At 37.8% G+C, this 25317-nt stretch overlaps 1 protein-coding gene across 1 annotated transcript in view; it reads right to left on the reverse strand.

Annotated features, from left to right (window-relative positions):
- Nucleotides 1–475: 475 nt before the first annotated feature.
- GRXCR1 (glutaredoxin and cysteine rich domain containing 1) overlaps nt 476–25317 on the reverse strand; it is a 125510-nt gene continuing 100668 nt past the window's right edge. Inside the window, exons 3-4 of the mRNA XM_036852637.1 lie at nt 12361–12426; nt 476–750 (exon numbers count right to left, since the gene is read on the reverse strand). Coding sequence (XP_036708532.1) covers nt 571–750; nt 12361–12426 — 246 coding nt within the window. The 3' untranslated portion in view covers nt 476–570. The remainder of the gene's footprint in view (nt 751–12360; nt 12427–25317) is intronic.

Genomic DNA, 25317 nt, shown 5'->3' on the forward strand with positions numbered 1-25317 from the left:
CAGCTTTTGTATCATCACTAAGAAATCCATCGGATAACATTAATAACTTATCATTAATATCATCAGCTCCAAGACTATTTTACAGCTTAAAAAATAATTTACTCCTTAAGTATAAGTAAGATCATATTCTTTCCCACTGCCCAGAGCTCTCTTCTTCCCTACAGCTGAGGCTCACATAAAATGTACGCATCTGGAGAGCTGAATTAACTCATCCTAAACAGTAGGGTGGCATTGCAATAGACACCATTGGATATATTGTATATTTTCTTTAGAAAATCGAACACATATAAGGAACCAGACTTTGGATATCTTGGAATTTTATCAGGTCCTCCATTAATTCCAATTAGAAACCAGGGTCTAGCACAGGGCTTGGCACATAGTAGCTGTTGAATAAACATTTATTTAATACATCAATGAAAGTGGTCACAGCAAAAGCTCCAAACAAAGGAAATTATAATAAACAAAGTTTATTGATTAATCCAGAAACATAGCCATTTTTTTATAAAAAGTATAAACCAAATTATTGCTTTCAGTCAATGAAACCAGGCGCCCCATGGGTGGGAGCTCTGTTTAACCAACACAGCTCTTACAGCGCTGAAGACCATTCTCGTTGCAAGCCGTGCACTTCAGGGCCTTGAAAGAGTCCGTAAAGCAGTTTCGAAACACTGACATTTTGCTCCCGTGGCAGACGGAGCACGGAAGAAAGCCAAAGCCTCCACAGGAGGGACACTCGTGTGGATGCTGCACTCTCTGGATAAGTGGCAGGGGGACAAGAGAGGACAGAACGTGTGTTAGCATGACAACTCCATCAGCCCTCCTGTCTTTCTGTACTGTGGATGCTCATAAAGCAATATCGGCATAATATGGCTGGGGACCTGAAATCACCTACCATTAATATACAATAGACGCAGGGGAAACACTAACTGAAGTTTCCTTCATTATCTCATTGATGGCCATCAATAGCATAACCTTGGTGTGTAAGGGCTGGTACCTTTTAGGTTAAAGGGCACACACTTCCAGAAATCCATCATATGAAAGCACATATTTACAAATCAAACAGTTCAGGAAATGGTCATTTGCATTAAAGGAAAATACTGTAACTTTCCCTTTAGTATCACGTCACAGTTTTATATCTTTGTTTATAGAATAGTAGGACTAATAGTGAGTCTGGAAAATCAGAAAACTAAAAGCTGGAGTGGATGAGCCACTGTCAACTGAATATCCATCATCATACTGCACATGTGAATAATGCTTTGGTTTTTTTTGGTTTTTTAAAAATTTTTATTTATTTATTTATTTATTTATGGCTGGGTTGGGTCTTCGTTTCTGTGCGAGGGCTTTCTCTAGTTGTGGCAAGTGGGGGCCACTCTTCATCGCGGTGTGCGGGCCTCTCACTACCGCGGCCTCTCCTGTTGCGGAGCACAGGCTCCAGACGCGCAGGCTCAGTAATTGTGGCTCACGGGCCCAGCTGCTCTGCGGCATGTGGGATCTTCCCAGACCAGGGCTTGAACCCATGTCCCCTGCATTAGCAGGCAGAATGCTTTGTTTTTTTAAGAGCACTTTCAAATGCATTACTATATAGAATCTTCCCTCATCCCACCTTTCACACACACTGACACCTTCTTCTGTAAAGCAGCTAATTCAAGCAACATTATCCTCACTTTATATTTAAAGAAACAGGCATAGAAATCTTAAGACATTTATCCAAGTCTGTAAAATTACCCACAGTAGCTATCAGCCTTTCTACCCCAAGTAAAAATAAAGTAACCATGAAAGTATAATGAAATTAACTAGCAAAGATGTTAAGGATATTTTGAAAATTATCCATAAGTATTTCTATTTGCTTTTTTGAGCATGTGACCTCTACTGGAGTCTACTAGCGGCATCCATTCGCTGGGGGAAGATTAGGATCGATTACAGAATGAATACAAAGAGAACGTGAGTTAATACCAAGCTTCTGACTTGCAAAATAGGAATTTGCAGCAATGTTTGAAAGCCCACCTTTGTGACAAGAGTAATTGCTAAAATAAGCTTGGGAAATGTAGACACACACACACACACACACACACACGCACACACACAAGCACACTCAAACATACCTTACATACCTAGACATAGATACAGATTTTCCCTGAAGTTCACAATTGTACTTAATAAAGTCTCCAAAAAATCCAACTGAAAAGTTAACCAATTAACTAGAGTTAATCTACCATGTCCCCAGCAAGAAACCTTTTCCCAGAAAACAACTATAATTTTCTCATAATCAGTACCCTGTGGAATGTACTTTGGGAAACAAACATTAAGGATATGATTGCTTTAAAATTTATATATTCCCAGACCACTTTTCAGATATGCATATTCTGTATATAGTAAGATTTGTTTACAGTTACCATTTGACTTTGCTATTATATCAAGATGGCAAAATCCATGTAATATCTTATTTTTTAGTAACACAGAATTACTTTGATGGAAAGTAGTGACTGCCAGTCTGAATGACACAAACAAGGAATGTTGTCAAGTTTGTAGAGATCCAAAGCTCTTCTAAAAAGTTAGATTGTATGTAGTAACTTAGTTTCTTTGTAGCTGGGTTTTTGTCATTTCTTTGTGCAAGAGTTGACCAAAAAATGGTGTACCAGACTTACAATTTTGCATGATATAAAAATGTCTTTAGAAAAAAAAACTTTCAGTAAAAACAAAAACAGTGAAGAAAGAGTGTAGTCTAAAAGCAAAACATAAGAGAATTAGTAAGTAATGCTATTCTTATCAAATTTTAGAAAGAATATGATACAGTAGCTAGGCCCTTGATATGCATTAAAGCCACACCAGAGATTATGTTAAAAATATTTAATGACTTGTACAAAAGAACATCAACTAGTCAGAAAGGACTAATAGGGCCCTGAATCCAGGACTTCACCCATTAATGCTGGATTGTAAATAGGACTGGATTCCAAGTAGAGTGGGATCATCAGATTTTGCAATTAAAAAAATTGGGATGCCCAGTTAATTTGAATTTCTGATAGACCACAGATAAATTTTTATATAAGTATGTGCCAAATATTTTATGGGACATGCTTAAACTAAAAAAAATATTCATAATTTACTTCAGGTTTAAATGTAAGTGGACATCCTATATTGTACCTGGCAATCCTCACAGGGGAGTTGCTGACAGGGAAGAAGAGAGCTGCTTGGGAGTCTTGGGGTAGCAGCTATTTACCAACCAGTATAAATTATTTCAATGTCTTAACAACCAGTATAAACATGTTTCAATATTTTCAAATTCTTGAACAGCCTATGGTTTTCCCATAAAATATATTTGCAATGGCAAGCAAAGAACAACAAAGCTAGAATACACGTGAGCACTAGGAAGCTTCCTAGGTTCATTCACCAGTTATGTCACTCACTCCAAACACCAGGCTCTAAACACAGAGAACCCAAAATGATAACACAATGCAACACAATTAAAAATTATTGAAACTGAGCAGGACCCTGCAGAACCTTCCTGAGGACAGACACCTCCCCACCCCATCCCCTGCCTTTTGTTTATAGAAAAGCTTTAGCCTCCTAGGCCTTCCCTGAGTTCCAAAGAACAAATTTAATCAGAGAAGTGAGAAAATGCGGAAACAAATGAAAACAGTTAAGCAGGACAAAATAATTATAGTTTAGCCATAAAACAATGTCAAGGACCTTTAATCCTCCTAAAGGGCTAAAGATAATATCCTGAGCCATATCCTGGAGTTGTTTTGAAGATACTAAGACCCCCCCCCCCCCCCCACTGCCAACGAGGTGGAAGAAGTCAACTGCATGCTGACCTCCAGTATGTAGACTCCAGACAGGTTGGAACCAGAAGGTTAATGATGTTAACTCCCAAAATACCACCCTGTTACCTCACCACCAACCAATCAGGAGGATGTCCATGAGCTGATCAGGTACTCTGTGACCCTCTCCCTCACTTTGTCTTTAAAAACCCTTCCCTGAAGGCCACTGGGGAGTTTGGATCTTTTGAGCATGAGCTGCCCATACTCCTTGCTTGGCCCCATGTTGGGCACCTTACGATAAACGTTGTACTTTCCTTTACCACACCCCAGTATCAGTAGATTGGCTTTACTGCATGGGTGAGGGGACCCAAGTTTGGTTTGGTAACATTATCTTATATCATGGGCCTGGAACATGATTTACAAAAATTACTTTCAAAGGGTCAAAATATCAAATCTGAAATATATGATGGGTCTGCTCTTTCTTAAAGTTTCTCCACAATTCAGAAAAAATAAATTTTCTAAAATGAAGTTAATATATAAATACTAAAAGCCACATTGTTCTTTTCAGAGAGAATCACAAATAGACCAAGGTCACTCTAAAATAATATCATCACTTGTATAAAAAGGATTACAATCCTTATGCAAACTGGTGGTCACAGAGTTTCTCCCCAGGAATCTCCAGCCATGTATTTACCAGCAAAATGAAGATACCAGAAATTGTCAAGCTCTGTTGTCTCAAACTCAGTTTAAATTTGGCTGTCAATTTGAAATTTAGAGACAGAACTTTTCATTAGATTACTCAGTGCTGTAGTCCATACTTTAAACAAACTGGATCTAGTATATCTTTACCTTCAAGCTTTCCAAAGGGGAAAAGTCCATGGAAGAGTCATTAACCATTATAGATGGTCACTTCAGTTACAATTGTTATTTCTTTGTATTCTAAAACATCTGTTAATTTTATATTTGTAAGGTGGTAAAATCAGTTGATTCAACTGATCAAGAACAGGAAGTAATGAAAGAAGAAGAAGAAAAAAATAAATAAATAAAATAAAACAATGTTGTCAGAATCTGTGCAATGCCATGATGAGATATGTCTTTTACTTTAAAGATATGTCTTTTACTTTAAAGATATGTCTTTTACTTTAATTAACTCATTAAATTGTTGAGACAATTTAATGAGTTAATTCATGTAAAGTGAATAGAATATTGCCTGGCACATAGTAGCTACTTAACAAGTCATGATTAGCTATTTTTTCATTAATAAATCCTTATTTGAAGAGATTTTTATTAACTGCTGCCTCAAGTTAAATTGCTTGTGGTCACATGACGCAACCATTTTCTACCATTCATAGAGTCATTTTATTTAAACACTTCTATACTTAGTCTTCTGGTCTAAGGTGTTACCACTGTAAGAAAGGGAGAGTAAATGTGTTTCAATTCACGTGCAAATTCTGATGTCTTGGAGCACAGTATTGGAAAGATTCTGAGGCCACTTCCACTCAGGAAAAATTAGCTGTTTCAGCCATAAACTTGGGAGAGGAAAGGGATAGCTTACATAGGATGTAGTGTCTATACCCGATTCTCACACCAACCTGATGTAATAGAGACTATCTCATTTCACAAATGATGAAACAAAGTCTCTTAATGAGTTAAAAAAAATGTTCAGGTCCCAGGGGAATTTGAAAATTAGAAATTAGAGAACTCTCTTTAAGAACAATATGCATGCCCTTTCCTCTTTAAGAGTAGTTTTCAACCTTTACTTACATCCATTTTTTCCCAAATAATATATTATATGGGATTCCCCAAACATAAAACAGTTAAAAGGATAAATGCTGCAACTGAAGCAGAAGTGGGGTGGGGGTGGGAGTGGGTCTTGAGGGCACCCACTAAGGCTCCCCCAGTGCTCTACTAGCCTCCAGAAATCCTATTCCTGTTACATCACCCAGTATGACCTATTCCACTTGTTCTTCTAATAATAGTAAATAATTCAGTCATTCCTAGCCATCTCCTTCAAAGAGCGCTTTTGTTATCTTGGAACTCTGGTTCCAACTTAAAAGAGTTCCAACAATGAGAAAGAGCTGGCTTATACTACTTGTTCCTGTGTCCTAAGTCCAATACCTCAGTAGACAGCTTTGCCCTCAGTGCAAGATGGAAAAGAGCTAAAAAATTCCCCAAATCTGAACAGTGTTCCAGGTTAGAGGAAGGAGGAATAACTGAAGTTAACAATAGTCATTATTAGTAGTAACAAAACAGACTTCCACTTTCAATGAAGAGGTTGACAAGAGACACTTTGACCTTCAAGCAATTAAGAAATCTAGGGTAGCTCTTCAGTGTCCTGGAGCCCAGCAAAGCTGGAAACCAGGCAGACTTGGTTGAGAATAGCACCCAGTAAGAGTACTAAATCTACAGAGTGCCCCTCTTCTGAATAGTGGTTTGGGTAGAGGCATGTCCCTTTGGGGTGGAATCCAAGAAAAAAGGAGTGCAAAATCATCCTCCCTTTTACCTCTTTCTGTTCATATATTCTTGGCAAGGGAATTTTAAAAAATAAAACTCAGTGGTCTCATTCCACAAATAAGTCCACATTGCCAGGAACTGTGCAAGGCGTAGGGGATCTAGCAGTGAACCAGAGACCTCCCTGTTCTCTTAGTAGTAGCTCTCAGCTACAAATAAGGATTTATTAGTGAAATAATGATTAATAATGACTAATCTTATTGAGTGGCTACTACGTACCAAGCAATGTTCTATTCACTTTACATGATTCACTCATTAAATCTTCTCAACAACCCTCTGAGTAAAAGGCAGATCTCATCATAGTGCTGCAGAGATTCTGACGACATTATTTGAGGATGGCCTTGGTCTATTTGTGATTCCATTTAAAAATGACGATGTGGCTTTTTGTATTTATATATTAATTTTATTTTAGGAAATTTATTTGTGATCTTCGAATACATCCACTCCATACTGCACTCATCTGAATTGAAGCCCCCAAGCATTCCTTAGTCTCTAACAAAGGACCAAGGGGACAAGGGGGGAGTTCATGAATGATTGTCAAATGGGTTTCCTTTGTAGCACAAACTCAAATTTCATAAATATAAAGAGTTTTTGCTGTTATATAACATAGAAACAGGATGCTAAGCTCAAGGGTCTTCAGTGTTTTCTTCAAGATCAGGAAATGAATGCACTTCTTATTTTTGAACTCAGATCATCTAATCTTATTTCAGGAGAGCTAGAAAGTCTCTTAAGTATTTTACCAAAGAGGAAGCAACTTATCTGAGTCTCCGCGACCATAATCCCCATCATCCAGGTTGTCTATGAAGCAGACTCACTCCATGTAACAGATTATCAAAGAGTGAACACTTGGCATATAATCATCTCTGGATGACTCACCTTTTTCTATGTATTTTGTTTTAAACTATATTCAATAATTTAATTCAGCAAATTCTTGTTAAGTGCCTAATAAACGACTCTCTGTCTGACCTAGCTCTTAATAAACAGAATCGTTCCTGATAATTAGAGTTTCTAGCATTCTCAATTTGCAGAGCTGGGAAAGAAGCCCCTGAACAAAATGCTGACACAGAGGAAATTTGTTGCTTATATTCCTGAATGCATAAGCCAGATGTATGAGTCTGATTCTTGACCCAATGGGATGTACTGCCACAACCCTACTTAAAAAGATGTTCCAATTTCAGACGCAGCCAGAGCACTTGGCCTGATTTCCCAGGTGAGTAGGTGGTACTCTGCTGCTGTAGTCTCTGAACATGCTGTGGCCACCCACCCCACGGAGAAGCAACATCACCCAGAATGGTGCTTCTCCAGGGAGGGTCAGTCCAGCCTTTGATAGCTCCAACGCCTTGTACAGACAGCCTGTGCCATTTCCAGCATCCTCTGTGTATAGCTGGGAATCTTACCTCTGTTCTTCATAAATAACAAATCAGGCTTTACAAGGAAAACTGTACGAAAGTGGACACTATGTTGGCAATCTCACCAGCAATGACAACAAAATGTTTGCTCATATCTTTAGAAAAGCAGCAAGGCAGAAGCTTACTTAGAGCTTCTCTACCATCTGAGATCTTTAATCCAGTACCTGCCATAACAAGGTGATTGCTAATCATCTCAGGGATGCCCTGACTTCCTCTGTGGGGGCACCATCAGGATCAGCTATCCGTCTTGGTTATTGTTTGGGGGAAATCCTTAGACATCTCTTTGCTTTGGATCTTTAGCCTGTTTATTAATATAAGTAAATACATAAATATATAAATAAATTTTACCCCCAAATGGTGTTTTTATTCATCTTTTTCACATAAAATAATTCTTTTTCTCTTCTTTTTCATCAATTAACTGCTTTGCCTTCTCAAAAACAAACAAACCAACCAAAAAACCAAAAACAAAACAGACAAAAAACCCTTGGATGAAAGAGGATTCATTCATCTATTCACTCAACAAATAATTATTGAGTGCCCATTATTTTCCAATTCCTGTTCTAGGCGCTAGAGGTAAAGAACAGAACAAAATAGACAAGAATCTGTGTCCACGTGGAGTTCATATCTTACTGGGAAGATCCCCCGCAAACTGTCCCAGGAGCAGAACCCGCATTGGTGCAGGTAGCCTTATTAAATCCAAGTCTCATACCAGCTATTGCCATATTTCACTTGCTTCTGCTGCCTTTGGCCAGCTCCTCATGTTTGAGGCCACTGACAAGTCTTCATCAGCGAATCAGGCCCCCTCAGGTTCCCTGAGCAATTTTCACTTAGATGGAACATATGCTAGAATTCTTGGGCCAGAAAACTTGAAATTTGATTTGTTGACACCGTTTCTGATGACCCAGCTGCAGATGCTAAGCCTCTTTCCTCTTCATAACTGGGGTAACTGCTGAAAACTGGGGCCTGAATTACAAAGACCAGGGTGATGAGTTATGCAGCACCCAAGTAACAGCAAATTAGAACTTAGTAGGAGCTGTCTGGTTTCTCTCCGAAGTTATTGCCAATTTTCCCATCTTCCACAATGCCACACTAGCATAAGATCCAAGTGTTAAAATTCAGTCTGTTTCCTGGACCTTGTTCTCTGCCTACCTCCCAGTAAACTTCTCATCTGGGCCTTGGATCCTGCCACATTTGATCAGGTTTCCCAGATACCTACATGCCACTTAATTTGACAGTGATGGCCGCATAGATTCATGGTTAAGATTACGGAGTCAGGCTCATTAAAATCATGAATCAAACACTATCTGTAAGGTCTGGAGCAAGTGATTTAATCCTCTGTGCCTCCATTCTCTTGTAAAATGGGATAATAATATCTGTAAAACAGGGATAATAATAGAACCCACCTTGCAGAGTTATTGTAAGGTTTCAATAACTTAATACATATAATACCAAGAATATTACTTGCTACTTAGTAAGGACTCCAATGTTTCCTACCTCAGGAATATTAAACTCCTGTTTCATTGCCAAAAGCAATGAATAAAGGTTTGGATCTGAATCTTGTCTTTTATCCACTTTTCCTGGTTCTTCCAACTGCTTCTCCAAGGCCAGCCTCTTTGCCTGGGTGAGTTTGCCTTAAACCCCAGGCCCCTCACAGGCAGAGTTCAGGGCTTTCTGGATGGCTGCAAATTCTCTACCAGTTTTGTTATATGGACAAAGCAGCCCGACAGAGTTATAACACCTTACAAATCTTATGAACGGTAGAAGCCAGTACCGTACTATTGTATATATTTCAACATTAAGAATAGCTTTAAATGTTTCTGGCTTATTTATGTCATCTGTAGAATTGAGACAGACTTAATGAAGAGCATAAAATACTCTTTCAAAATTCTTTGAGCTGAGAGAAAGAGAGAAGTTATGTTAATATATAGCATGGCGGTGTTAATCAAGTTGCAGAATTAAGAAATTATAGACTCAAAAGAATAAAGTCCATGAATAGCTAAGTCAATCGTCAACCTTTAAAAAGAAGAGTAATGAGGGACATTCACTTTATAAGACTCTAAAAGATGCTTTTAAATCACAGAAATAACAACAGTAGGATACTGATACAACAGGAACAAATAGAGCAATGGAACGGATTAGAAAGCTCAGACAAAGACCCAGGTACATATGGGGATTTACTATAATAAAAAATTGGCATAATAAAGCAATAAAAAAATAATAGATTATTTAATAGATGATGTTGGAAAGCTAACTCACCAAAATGGAAATGATTCTACATGAATGAAAGAACTAGATGTGAAAAATTATAAAGTTAATAGAAGAAAATGTTAATAGATGAAAATGTAGTTAATAGGAGAAAACGTAGGATAATATCTTTGTGACCTTAAGACAGAAGGATACTTCATAAGTAAAAGTTCAAAAGCACAAAAATAAGGAAAAATAGTGGGTTTGATTATATCAAAAGATTTCTGTTGGATGAAGGACACCAAGAAAGAAGCTAAAAAGAGGGAAGGAAATATTGACAATGGCTAAAACCAACAAAAAGCTAATATCTAGAATATAGAGGGATCTTCTGAGAATCAACAACAACAACAAAAAAGACAATTCCAAGACTTTTCATGGGCAAGGATAAGAATACACAACTTACAGAAGAAGAAATTTAAAAATTTAACAAGCATACAAGGAAATGCCCAAATGCAATGGTTATCAGAAAAACATTAATTAAAATGATGAGGCAATATCTCCCTATACCTACTACCCTGGCAAAAATTAGAGAACAGAAAATTGGAGAACAATGTAAAACATTGCCAGGAATGTGGGAACATACGAAACCTCTTTCTCCACAGGAGGGAGTGTTGGGTGCTGCAAGCATCATGGAGAGCCACCTGGCACTACCTGCAAAACTGGGGATATGCCTAAGCTATTACCCAGCGATTCCTACTCTCAGAGAAATCCACGAGCAAACACGGTCAAGGTTGCTCCTTGCAGCGCTGTTTGTTTGAGGGAGAAGTTAGAGGACATCGGTGGAAAAAATGAGTAGATAAAAAATACTGGGTGGGCTCCATGCAGCTGCATTGTCCAAAATAGGAGCCATCAGTCAGATATGGTTAATTATTTTATTTATTTTAAAATTTGTATTTAATTTCACTTGATTTGAATTTAAACTTAAATCAAGTAAAGTTAAATAAAATTGAAAATTCAGTTCTTCAGTCACACTGGCTACATTTTAAGCGCTCAATAGCCACATGCAGCCAGTGGCTACTATTTTGGATAGTACAGATATAAAACAGTTCCCTCATCAAAGAAAGTTCTATTCAACAGTGCTGTTGTGGGAAAGTACACAGCAGTTAGAAGAAATGGATTAAAGGTTCGCATAGCAATATAGATGGTTCTTAAAAGCACAGTGCCTAAGAAAATCATTTGAAACACAATTAGGTACATTACATGACATCATTTGTAAGAGTAAAAATGTGCAGAGAAAATAATAATACATATTAACCAAGTTAAATCACTTAAATAAAAGATACATATTAACCCAAATTGATGGTTTCATGGAGTTGGCGTTGAGTACAGGGACAAAAGGAAAGAAATGAACCCACCCATACAGATTTTAGAGCTGAGAGGAATTTTAGATTATCAAGTACACACCCTCATTGTGTTTGTCTTTCTCGGTAAAATTACTATATGAATAAAACATGATTCCTAACACCAAGGAGTACATAGTTCATTTGGGACATGAATTAAATGCCCAAAGACAAGTAATACAAAAAATTAAAAGATTTTGATAAGCACCTAAGAAAAAGAGGGATACAGGAATGCAAAGGTGTGAGAGATCAGGAATGATGTGGGGAAGAGGTGATACTGCAGATGGGCCTTGAAGATGGTGGAGGGGAATGAGGAAATGGAACAATAGCAGGCTTGCATGACGGAATGGTATTAAAAAACCACGAAGTGGAAGGAATGGTAGAGAACCAGAAATGAGGCCAGCAAAGGAGACTGGACCAAAAAGAGCTGGCGTGGCACAATAGATACCATGTAACCATATTGCATAGTTCACCTGGGAAAGTCTGGGTTCAGGTTCACTGCCCCAGAATAATTATTAATGCACCCTTTTCACTCTCAAGGTGTCCCAGTTTAGACTATAAAATATATATATATAGAGAGAGAGAAGTAGGCTAATAAAATAGTGGAGCAGAGAGGTATTAAGGGCTTCCTGGTTGCATATTGATTTGATACATTATATATTTGAATAAGTATTTCTCAGATGTCGTCATTATAAATATAGGAACAAAATTAAAAGGTGCACTTTGGAGAAATAACTTTTTCTGTAATCTTTAGAAATGATGAGCTGGTCTGTAGGAAAAATAAAATAATTTAAATAAAAAATTTTATATGTGCTTCAGGATAACGGCCTGACACGAAACATCTCTATAACAGAGAATGAGGCTCTAATAAAGCCGACTGGAATTTTCACCTAATACTACAAGGTTGTTAGACACTAACACTAAAGTCACTCTAGCTGGAGCAAACCTCACAGGTAGGTGGTAGCAAATTAAAACCGCCACAGGTATCCTGTTACATATTTGTAAGAACACAGGGGAAAATTCAATTAGGAAAACTCAATTACAATCAGAGTGTGTTGAATGTTTTGATTACTAAAAATAAGTTGCTAAAAGCACAATTACCTCAATTTTGGTTAAGAGGTCTTGCAGTTCTCCTGATTCATTCATTGACAAAATTTTCTCAGCACCCTATTAACAAGAGAGGGTAGGGGAGAAAGAAAATCCATTTTGTTAGTATTTGAGAAAACAAAGTTCTAGCCAGGAAAGTTTAACCCACAAAATACTGAACAGGATTTTTGCCTTCAGATCTAAGTAAACTCAGAACCAGGAAGCCAAAGAGGAGGGGCAATTTCTCTTTCCTTTCACATACTCTCCCATCTAGTAAGGCTAGTTGTGGGCAAAAGGAGGACTGCCAGCAGGTGAGCGCTGGGAAGTCCATGCTTGTCAGATGAAGTCCAGAGATGGAAGGTTCCAGCACACCCTCCAGAGCTGTTCAGGGAGCCTAAGCCAGCCACCTGGGAAAGGAAGTCTCTGAGCAAATCCCCAGCCTGGGCTGCCTCTGCCCTATTCCAGGCAGTCCTGGACATGCCCTCCTCAGAATCCTTAGAATCCACGTCCTTAAGGACATGCCCTCCTTAATGCTATTAAGATAACAGCAGCTAATAATAAAATTAATAACCACCCACAGTAATTAAGCACATATTAGGAGCTAGGCATCCAACATCATCTAATTTGATGTGCTAGGCTCACTTAATGGTAGAAATGGAGCCTCAGTGAGATTAAGTAACAATTGCAAGGTCACCCAGAGAGAAAGCAGAGTGGGAATTTGAACATAGACAGGGGAATTACTCCAGAGTCAATGGAGTAAAACTCTACTTAAAAATGAGAACTTTACCTAAAAACGCAAGAGGGAGGAGATATGGGGATATATGTATATGTATAGCTGATTCACTTTGTTATATAGCAGAAACTAACACACCATTCTAATGCAATTATACTCCAATAAAGATGTTTAAAAAAAAAAAACTTTACTGTGAAAATGAGACCTGGGATGATGTACGCACTTTACAACAAACTAATCATGTTTCTTTCAACTACCCCATTTTCCTTTCCTTTCCAGCCTCTTCTTACCTTCTCCCACTCTACTTCTCAACATGCAGCCATAGAGGCCATAGAAGGGAGAAGTTATTCTTTCTTTCTTTTTTTTTTTTTTTTTTTTAAAGAAAACAGACATTTATTTTTCACAGTTCTAGAGGCCAGAAGTCCAAGATTAGGGTGCCAGCATGGTCTGGTTCTTTTTTTTTTTTTTTTTTTCTTTAACATCTTTATTGAGGTATAATTGCTTTACAGTGGTATGTAAGTTTCTACCGTATAACAAAGTGAATCAGCTATACATATACATATATCCCCATATCTCCTCCCTCTTGTGTCTCCCTCCCACCCTCCCTATCCCACCCCTCTAGGTGGTCACAAAGCACAGAGCTGATCTCTCTGTGTTATGCGGCTGCTTCCCACTAGCTACATATTTTTCATTTGGTAGTATATATATGTCCATGCCACTCTCTCACTTCATCTCATGTTGCCCTTCCCCCTCCCCATGTGCTCAAGTCCATTCTCTATGTCTGCATCTTTATTCCTGTCCTGCCCCTAGGTTCTTCAGTAACTTTCTTTTTTTTTTTTTAGATGCCATATATATGTGTTAGCATACTGTATTTGTTTTTCTCTTTCTGACTTAATTCACTCTGTATGACAGACTCTAGGTCCATCCACCTCATTACAAATAAATCAATTCCATTTCTTTTTATGGCTGAGTAATATTCCATTGTATATATGTGCCACATCTTCTTTATCCATTCTTCTGTCGATGGACACTTAGGCTGCTTCCATGCCCTGACTATTGTAAATAGAGCTGCAATGAACATTGTGGTACATGACTCTTTTTGAATTATCGTTTTCTCAGGGTATATGCCCAGTAGTGGGAATGCTGGGTTGTATGGTAGTTCTATTTTCAGTTTTTTAAGGAACCTCCATACTGTTCTCCATAGTGGCTGTATCAATTTACATTCTCACCAACAGTGCAAGAAGGTTCCCTTTTCAGCACACCCTTTCCAGCATTTATTGTTTGTAGATTTTTTGATGATGGCCATTCTGACCGGTGTGAGGTGATACATCATTGTAGTTTTGATTTGCATTTCTCTAATTATTAGTGATGTTGAGCATCCTTTCATGTGATTGTTGGCAATCTGTGTATCTTCTTTGGAGAAATGTCTATTTAGGTCTTCTGCCAATTTTTGGATTGGATTGTTTTTTTGATATTGAGCGGCATAAGCTGCTTGTATATTTTGGAGATTAATCCTTTGTCAGTTGCTTTGCTCGCAAATATTTTCTCCCATTCTGAGTCTTTTCGTCTTGTTTGTGGTTTCCTTTGCTGTGCAAACTTTTAAGTTACATTAGGTCCCATTTGTTTATTTTTCTTTTTATTTGCATCACTCTAGGAGGTGGGTAAAAAAGGATCTTGCTGTGATTTATGTCATAGAGTGTTCTTCCTAATTTTTCCTCTAAGAGTTTTATAGTGTCTGGCCTTACATTTAGGTCTTTAATCCATTTTGAGTTTACTTTTGTGTATGGTGTTAGGGAGTGTTCTAATTTCATTCTTTTACATGTAGCTGTCCAGTTTTCCCAGCACCACTTATTGAAGAGGCTGTCTTTTCTCCATTGTACATCCTTGCCTCCTTTGTTGTAAATTAGGTGGATTATAGGTGCATGGGTTTATCTCTGGGCTTTCTATCCTGTTCCATTGATAAATATTTCTGTTTTTCTGCCAGTACCATACTATCTTCATTACTGTAGCTTTGTAGTATAGTCTGAAGTCCAGGAGCCTGATTCCTCCAGCTCTGTTTTTCTTTCTCAAGAATTGCTTTGGCTATTCAGGGTCTTTTGTGTTTCCATACAAATTGTGAAATTTTTTGTTCTAGTTCTGTGAAAAATGCCACTGGTAGTTTGATAGGGATTGCATTGAATCTGTAGATTGCTTTGGGTAGTATAGTCATTTTCACAATGTTGATTCTTCCAATCCAAGAACATGGTACATCTCTCCAACTGTTTGTATCATCTTTAATTTCTTTCATCAGTGTCTTATAATTTTCTGCATACAGGACTTTTGTCTCGTTAGGTAGGTTTATTCCTAGGTATTTTATTCTTTTTGTTGCAATGGTACATGGGAGTGTTTCCTTAACTTCTCTTTCATATTTTTCATCATTAGTGTATAGGAATGCAAGAGATTTCTCTGCATTAATTTTGTATCCTGCTACTTTACCAAATTCAGTGATTAGCTCTAGTAGTTTTCTGATAGCATCTTTAGGGTACTCTATGTATAGTATCATGTCATCTGCAAACAGTGACAGTTTTACTTCTTTTCTGATATGGATTCTTTCTATTTATTTTTCTTCTCTGATTGCTGTGGCTAAAAGTTCCAAAACTACGTTTTGGTGAGAGTGGTGAGAGTGGACAACCTTGTCTTTTTCCTGATCTTAGTGGAAATGGTTTCAGTTTTTCACCATTGAGAACAATGTTGGCTGTGGGTTTGTCATATATGGCCTTTATTACGTTGAGGTAAGTTCCCTCTATGCCTACTTTCCGGAGGGTTTTTATCATAAATGGGTGTTGAATTTTGTCGAAAGCTTTTTCTGCATCTATTGAGATGATCATATGGTTTTTCTCCTTCAATTTGTTAATATGGTGTATCACATTGATTGATTTGCGTATACTGAAGAATCCTTGTATTCCTGGGATAAACCTCACTTAATCATGGTGTATGATCCTTTTAATGTGCTGTTGGAATCTGTTTGCTAGTATTCTGTTGAGGATTTTTGCATCTATGTTCATCAGTGACATTGGGCTGTAGTATTCTTTCTTTCTGACATCTTTGTCTGGTTTTGGTATCAGGGTGATGGTGGCCTCGTAGAATGAATTTGGGAGTGTTCCTCCCTCTACTATATTTTGGAAGAGTTTGAGAAGGATAGGTGTTAGATCTTCTTTAAATGTTTGATAGAATTTTCCTGTGAAGCCATCTGGTCCAGGGCTTTTGTTGTTGGAAGATTTTAAATCACAGTTTCAATTTCAGTGCTTGTGATTGGTCTGTTTATATCTTCTATTTCTTCCTGGTTCAGCCTTGGAAGGTTGTGCTTGTCTAAGAATTTGTCCATTTCTTCCAGATTGTCCATTTTATTAGCATATAGTTGCTTGTACTAATCTCTCATGATCCTTTGTATTTCTCCAGTGTCACTTGGTACTTCTTTTTCATTTCTAATTCTATTGATTTGAGTCTTCTCTTTTATTTTCTTGATGAGTCTGGCTAATGGTTTATCAATTTTTTTTATCTTCTCAAAGAACCAGGTTTTAGTTTTATGGATCTTTGCTATAGTTTCCTTCATTTCTTTTTCATTTATTTCTGATCTGATCTTTATGATTTCTTTCCTTCTGCTAACTTAGGGTTTTTTAAATTCTTCTTTCTCTAATTGCTTTAGGTTTAAGGTTAGGTGACTTATTTGAGATTTTTCTTGTTTCTTGATGTAGGATTGTATTGCTATGAACTTCCCTTTTAGAACTGTTTTTGCTGCATCCCATAGGTTTTGGGTCATCGTGTTTTCATTGTCATTTGTTTCCAGGTATTTTTTGATTTCCTCTTTGATTTCTTCAGTGATCTCTTTGTTCTTTAGTAGTGTATTGTTTAGCCTCCATGTGTTTGTATTCTTTACAGATTTTTTTCCTGTAATTGATATCTAGTCTTATACTATTGTGGACAGAAAAGATACTTGATACGATTTCAATTTTCTTAAATATACCAAGTCTTGATTTTTGACCCAAGATATGATCTATCCTGGAGAATGTTCCATGAGCACTTGAGAAGAAAGTGTATTCTGTTGTTTTTGGATGGAATGTCCTATAAATATCAATTAAGTTCATCTTGTTTAATGTGCCATTTAAAGCTTGTGTTTCCTTATTTATTTTCATTTTGGATGATCTGTCCATTGGTGAAAGTGGGATGTTAAAGTCCCCTATTATTACTGTGTTACTGTCGATTTCCCCTTTTATGGCTGTTAGCACTTCCCTTATGTATTGAGGTGCTCCTATGTTGGGTGCATAAATATTTACAATTGTTATATCTTCTTGTTGAATTGATCCCTTGATCATTATGTAGTGTCCTTCTTTGTCTCTTGTAATAGTCTTTATTTTAAAGTCTATTTTGTCTGATATGAGAATTGCTACTCCAGCTTACTTTTGAATTCCATTTGCATGGAATGTCTTTTTTCATTCCCTTACTTTCAGTCTGTATGTGTCCCTAGGTCTGATGTGGGTCTCTTGTAGACAACATATATACGGGCCTTGTTTTTGTATCCATTCAGCCAGTCTATGTCTTTTGGTTGGAGCATTTAATCCATTTACATTTAAGGCAATTATCGATATGTATGTTCCTATTACCATTTTCTTAATTGTTTTGGGTTTGTTACTGTAGGTCTTTTCCTTCTCTTGTGTTTCCTGCCTAGAGAAGTTCCTTTAGCATTTGTTGTAAACCTGGTTTGGTGGTGCTGAATTCTCTTAGCTTTTGCTTGTCTGTAAAGGTTTTAAATTCTCCATCGAATCTCAATGAGATCTTTGCTGGGTAGAGTAATCTTGGCTGTAGGTTTTTGCCTCTCATCACTCTAAATATGTCTTGCCACTCCCTTTAGGCTTGCAGAGTTTCTGCTGAAAGATCAGCTGTTAACCTTATGGGGGTTCCCTTGTATGTTATTTGTTGCTTTTCCCTTACTGCTTTTAATATTTTCTCTTTGTATTTAATTTTTGATAGTTTGATTAATATGTGTCTTGGCATGTTTCCCCTTGGATTTATCCTGTGTGGGACTCTCTGCACTTCCTGGACTTGATTGACTATTTCCTTTCCCATATTAGGGAAGTTTTCAACTATAATCTCTTCAAATATTTTTTCAGTCCCTTTCTTTTTCTATTTTTCTTCTGGGACCCCTATAATTTGAATGTTGGTGCGTTTAATGTTGTCCCAGAGGTCTCTGAGACTGTCCTCAATTCTTTTCATTCTTTTTTTTTATTCTGCTCTGAGGTAGTTATTTCCACTATTTTATTTTCCAGGTCACTTATCCTTTCTTCTGCCTCAGTTATTCTGCTATTGACTCCTTCTAGAGAAATTTTAATTTCATTTATTGTGTTGCTCATCATTGTTCGTTTGCTCTTTAGTTCTTCTAGGTCCTTGTTAAACATTTCTTGTATCTTCTCCATTCTATTTCCAAGATTTTGGATCCTCTTTACTATCATTACTCTGAATTCTTTTTCTGGTAGACTGCCTATTTCCTCTTGATTTGTTTGGTCTGGTGCGTTTTTACCTTGCTCCTTCATCTGCTGTATATTTCTCTGTCTTCTCATTTTGCTTACCTTACTGTGTTTGGGGTCTCCTTTTCACAGGCTGCAGGTTTGTAGTTCCCATTGTTTTTGGTGTCTGCTCCCAGTGGGTAAGGTTGATTCAGTGGGTTGTGTAGGTTTCCTGGTGAGAGGACGAGTGCCTGTCTTCTGGTGGATGAGGCTGGATCTTGTCTTTCTGGTGGGCAGGACCACGTCCGGTGGTGTGTTTTGGGGTGTCTGTGAACTTAATATGATTTTAGGCAGCCTCTCTGCTAATGGGTGGGGTTGTGTTCCTGTCTTACTAGTTGTTTGGCATAGGGTGTCCAGCACTGTAGCTTGCTGGTCGTTGAGTGGAGCTGGGTCTTAGCATTGAGATGGAGATCTCTGGGAGAGCTTTCGCCATTTGATATTGCATGGGGCTGGGAGGTCTCTGGTGGACCAATGTACTAAACCCGGCTCTCCCACCTCAGAGTCTCAGGCCTGACATCCGGCCGAAGCACCAAGACCCTGTCAGCCACACGGCTTAGGCTTATAAAAATGCATCTAGCATCCACTGCATAGAAGTCTGATTTTCTCCTGTTGTAATTCACTTTCCAGTCCTTGCAGATTGGCTGTATTTGGTCACTCTTCTGACGCTCAGCAAGGCTGCTCACCACTCCAGTCAGCAGCTCATTTCCCCAAAGTTATTATTTCTAATCAAAGGCAGAGACCACCTCTGCATTTTTCACATCATATCCCTGGCAAAGAATAGGTGTGGAATCAATTTTTGATCAATCAACAAGACAAATAGAAATATCATCACGTAAAATATACTTCTTGGATTTCTATTTGTGCTGGGTAGGGTGGAAAACACAAAGACTCATTTTAAAAATAAAAAGGCCCTAGTGTTAGATTACAATATGTTTTTATGTAAACACACAGCCAAGTAACCTACAGTGTAGAATGGGAAATAACTGCCAAATGTTAATGATGCAGAAAAGATGAGCCAGGAGATCACAGCAGGGAGGAAAAAAGATCTGCTTATGGAGAAGACTTTCTGAGGTTGGTAGCATTTGATCTGAACCTTGAAGATTAAGTGAGGTTTCTAAGACAGGGTAGGCAAGTCTGGCAGAGATGTACAGGAGCCTTTAGCTCTGGGTTTCATTTACTTCAGTTTATTTTACATAACTCAGATCATCTTAATCACCATCAGGAATGTCAACTTGATATATTAACAAAGTACAATGAATGAATACACAGGGTTACAGAGAACACATGTAGCCCTATGAGGCAAGTTATATTCTTTCATTTGTCGGTGGTTTTGCCAGGAATACAGACGTGAGAACAAAGTAAGGAAAGCACCAGAACAAAACATTAAAGCCTAAAGCACAATAACTGGTAATATTTTACTTTTGCTACATTCTATTTCTTTTATGAGTTAGCTAAGCTAAAATAGGAGAAGCCTCAGGGAATTTGATATGTGAACTAAGCAGTAAGGAGAATATGTGACTCATTTTTCTTCAAAGAAAATGTACCCCAGTGACTCCAAAGAGTATGAATGTACCAGCGCAGCTATCATACATCTGCCAGATCTTTTCTTACCTTAGCAGGGTGCCTTAGTCCACTGTTTAGAATACCATGCACAGGCCAGGAAAGGACTATCACACTACCCCTAGATATATGAAATTTGCTCTCCTCAGCCAAATCATTCCAGCACCATCAGTACTATGGGAGCAGATTCCACGTTTCAGGAGAAACTCAGGCTCTGCTCACATCAAGCAATGTAACTAAAGACCTGAGAGTCGATGCTCTTGGAGACACCTGGGTGCCGAGTGCACAGGTGGTGGACCAAGTGCTTAAGATGGGAAAAAACTCTGCTCTGTAACAAAGAACTGGGAGCTGAGTATCTCCATCCCTCTCACTATGGCTACTCAATGTGGCCTCCACCCGCAGGTTCACGTGGCTGGTCCTCAGCTGGTTTCCTTGGGAGGAGCCCTCTGGTCCCTGTGCTATGTACTGAGCAGATACAGTAGCCAAAATCCCTTGCTCCTCCATGGGGTTCCACATCCCCACCCTCCACCTGATCTTGTGCTTGCAGAACCTAAGTGTGAGATCCTACGGGGAGGACAAGGAAATCAGATGGTGTCCTCTCGGCTCTTGGGGAGCAGCAACAGGATGGGGATCTCAGCCTCGTCGGCAAGTTTTAGGGAAAACTTAGATTCCTCCCGTCCTGAGACTTGAGACGTTTACCAGGGTAACCCCCAACCTGACCTGTCTGCACTGCATTTACATATTCCAAAGATCTTATTCCCTGCAATTTTCTATCAAAAGCTTTCCAATTATTACTTGGCCTATAATGAAACTCTTGTGTCCACAAAAGGGAGTATATTTCCTTAAGTATCGACATTCTTAGGAAATAATATTTTCCTGGCTGGTATTTGGCGAAGAATGTCACATATGAGTTTGTTACTTTTAAAATATAACTCTACATCCAATTCCATGCAAGTGGAAATGAATTAATCATTCTATTACTTGGCACAGTTTACCAAGACTGACAAGATATCTATGGAAATATTTCTAGTATATTTTTCAATTAATTTAGAATCATTTTTTTCTGAAAATTAATACCTTCCTGAAAATAATGATAATAGTGATGTGTTAAGTGGTTTACAGACATTGGCTCTTTTAATCATCAGTGAGAATTAAGTATTATAATTACAATTTTTGAAATGAAAAAACTACATTTCTCCAAATAAGACATACAGATGGCCAACAAACACATGAAAAGATGCTCAACATCACTAGTTATTAAAGAAATGCAAATCAAAACTACAATGAGGTATCACCTCAAACTGGTCAGAATGGCCATCATCAAAAAATCTACAAATAATAAATGCTGGAGAGGGTGTGGAGAAAAGGGAACCCCCATGCACTGCTGGTGGGAATGTAAATTGACACAGCCACTATGGAGAACTGTATGGAGATTCCCTAAAAAACTAAAAATAAAACTGCCATATTACCCAGAAATCCCACTACTGGGCATATACCCAGAGAAAACCATAAATCAAAAAGACACATGCACCCCAGTGTTCATTGCAGCACTATTTACAATAGCCAGGACATGGAAGCAACCCTAAATGTCCATCAAGAGAGGAATGGATAAAGAAGATGTGGTATATATATATATATATATATATATATATATATATATATATATATATATATATATATATATATATATGATGTGGAATATACATATTCCATATATACAATGGAATATTACCCAGCCATAACAAGGAACGAACCTGGGTCACTTGTAGAGACATGGATGGACCTAGAGACTGTCAAACAGAGTGAAGTAAGTCAGAAAGAGAAAAACAAATATCGTATATTAATGCATATATGTGGAATCTGAAAAAAATTGGTACAGAGGATCTTGTTTACAAAGCAGAAATAGAGACACAGATGTAGAGAACAAACATATGGATACCAAGGGGGAAGGTTGGGGGTGGGATGAATTGGGAGATTGGGATTGACATATATACTATTGATACTATGTATAAAATAGATAACTAATGAGAACGTACTGTATAGCACAGGGAACTCTACTCAGTGCTCTGTGGTGACCTAAACGAGAAGGAAATCCAAAAAAGAGGGGATATATGTATATGTATAGCTGATTCCCTTTGCTGGCAGTATAAACTAACACAATGTTGTAAAGCAACTATATCCAATAAAAATTTTAAAAAAAAAACTAAAATTTGAAGAGAATAAGGAAGATACCCCAGGCCTTTCAGTTAATCAATACAAGGCCTGGACAGATCTTGAATTCAGGTCACACTGACTCCAAAACCCACACTCTTTCCATTGTGCCAGCATGCTGCCTGCTCACTGATACAACATAATTGTATTAGTGGGAAAATGATAACTTCTCATCTGGGGAACATGACAATCTGTGGGTAGAGCTCTCTGCTGACTAGGTGCGCAAGAAGGTCAAGCGAATGAGAGATTTCACAGCAATGACTCCAAACAGAAAGAGAAGTTACAGCACATCCCAGTTCTTTTTTTTTTTATCTCAGCACCACGCATTATTCAGTTATTTCAATATGCCAAGAAAGGACCTACTTCATTAACCTTCAATACATGAAATTAGCTCCATTCTCAGTCACTACTTCCCACCTTAAAATTCTGAGCAGTGAGCTCAGTGAGCTCAGAACATGTGAACAAGCCACTTTATTTTACATGTGACAAGCTTCTCGAAGATAAGACTGTTTACATAATCTTTCCTCATATATGTATTACCAAAGAAGAGACTCACACCTTTGGAGGAGACCGGTATTACACAAAAGATCACACAAATAAATGTAAATTTATCTGTCATAAATACTACAAAAGAGACATTGACACAAGATGCTGTGAAAGCATGTAATAAGGTGATTTTAACCTACTCAAGAAGGTTAGGGAAAGTTCTCTCCATAAAGTAATGATGAAGTTGTTGTCTTTAATGGTAGTTAACTGAGCACAGAGATAGAATGGAGGAAGGATATTAATTTCCAGGACAATAGGTTACCAAACATTATACATACGTGGCCCTTTGGGGTCACCATTTTCTCCAGTTCAAGATAAGAAAAGCTATATTCAATGAAACTTTCTATGAGATTCTGTACTGTATTTTGATTTGGTGCCCTGGAGGAAATATAGGTAAGATACCAGGCCACATCATAAGCAATATATTTTATTAATAAGCTGAAGAAAACAATAGATTGTTGTAAACCAGCTTGGATTTAGCACACTCTTCTAGATCTCTGGAAAGAATTGCTAGGTCAAGAGTTTCCAAACACCATTATCAAAAAACCAAAATAAACAAACACAAACATCTAAGTATTTTTCTCTCAAATACAAAATTATGTAAAATTGCACATACAGATAGTAGCTATCTCCATGCTGATATCCAGGCTTTAGAATTTTACATGGAAACCAGTATTTGAAATCAGGGCCTTATTTCTGAGGGGCCCGGAAGAACAACAACAACAAAAATGTTCTCATTAACCAAAACCAAGCACAAATGTATATATACGTTATATATATGGGGTGTGTGTGTGTATATACATATATAGTATCTATATTATTATCTTTTATTTTTATTTACATTTAATCATATACCACTTCACCGTACTGAAAAATCAGTTTGCAATAAAAGATCCAATTTACAGTATAATAAATACTGAATAGGAATTCACGACATAGGAAATGTCCTATGTAAATCTCAAAATGATAGCTATGATTGAGACTTAGGTTTGATTCTGAGCCAGCTTCTCCACTGAAACAAAGTCTTTCTTAGCACAGTAGTCTAAATAATGCAATGCCTTACATACGATTTTAGATGAATTGGCTAATATAATAAATAATCCTTGCCTTTTTATTAACTATAAAAATATGGGGATTATGTATATGTATAGCTGATTCACTTTGTTAGAAAGCAGAAACTAACACACCATTGTAAAGCAATTATACTCCAATAAAGATGTTAAAAAAAATTTTTTTTTATATATATATATATATATAGTCTTCAGGTAAATGCCATCACAGAAATGGCTCTTGAACCAAACAGTACAGGTTTTCATCTCTCCTGCTGGCTTAAACCAGGTTCCTTTTCCCTCTCACTTAAATGCCTCCCTGCATTTATTTATCTCTCTATATTTTATTATATCTTTGAGTGACTGGGATGAAACCTAAACTCCTTAGCACAGTCTACAAAGGCCTTCCCTATCTTTCTGGACCAACCTTTCCAGCCCTGTCCTGCAATATCATATGCTGATACTCTGAATTTCTCCCTTTCTCCTGGACACACCAGGTCCTTGCATGAGACAATATGCCTTTGCACATACTCCATCCTTTTGCCCAAAGCTTCTCCTATCCTCCCACCCTCTCCTGGAAAACTTCTATACATCCTTCCAAACTGAACTGAAATGTTACCTTCTCAATGAAATTTCTTTGATTTTCTAAGACAAAAATCAGTCCTTCCCTCCTCTGTGCTCTTAGACCACACTTTGCCCCACTGCACAGCAAGCCCAGTGGTGATTACAGGCACAACTTCTTCAAGGACCAGCACTTTGTGGGGTGCACTATACACACTCAATAAATATTTGCTGTATTTATGTCTTCCACCTTTTTGTAGTAAATGCAGTATTAAATTCCAAAATGGCCGTTTCTTATAATTGGCATTTAAAAAGGAAAATAAGCAAGGTCATGAATCAAAATGCACCTTGGTGGAGGTAATCGTGCAGGGGACCAAGATAGAATGCCAGATACCTGGAGGAGTGAGAGCGATGAAGACAGTGTAAATGATTTCCCCTAATCATCACTTCTCTCAGCTGATGGAAAGTAAAGAACAAACCACTAGAGGCTGAACTCTGATGCAGACCAGGAGGCTATGACTGTCTAGTGCTGGCTGCTAAAGGATCCTTCTGCTATGTAATCAGGAGAGCAGATGGCAGGGCTGGTGTTTAAGGAGCCCAACCATTACGTAGCAGGATGCCTGCCAAAGGATATGTTCAATAAACATGTACTGCTGTGGCTGCCAGGCGCCCCAGAATGGAAGGTTACATCAACGCTGGAGATGGGCCACCTGAGCCCAGCTGACAAAGGCAGGATTGACTTCAGGAATTAGCTCTGGATCTTCTCCAGCAC

The sequence above is a fragment of the Balaenoptera musculus genome, chromosome 5 (assembly GCF_009873245.2).
Source record: "Balaenoptera musculus isolate JJ_BM4_2016_0621 chromosome 5, mBalMus1.pri.v3, whole genome shotgun sequence".
NCBI classification, from domain to species: domain Eukaryota; kingdom Metazoa; phylum Chordata; class Mammalia; order Artiodactyla; family Balaenopteridae; genus Balaenoptera; species Balaenoptera musculus.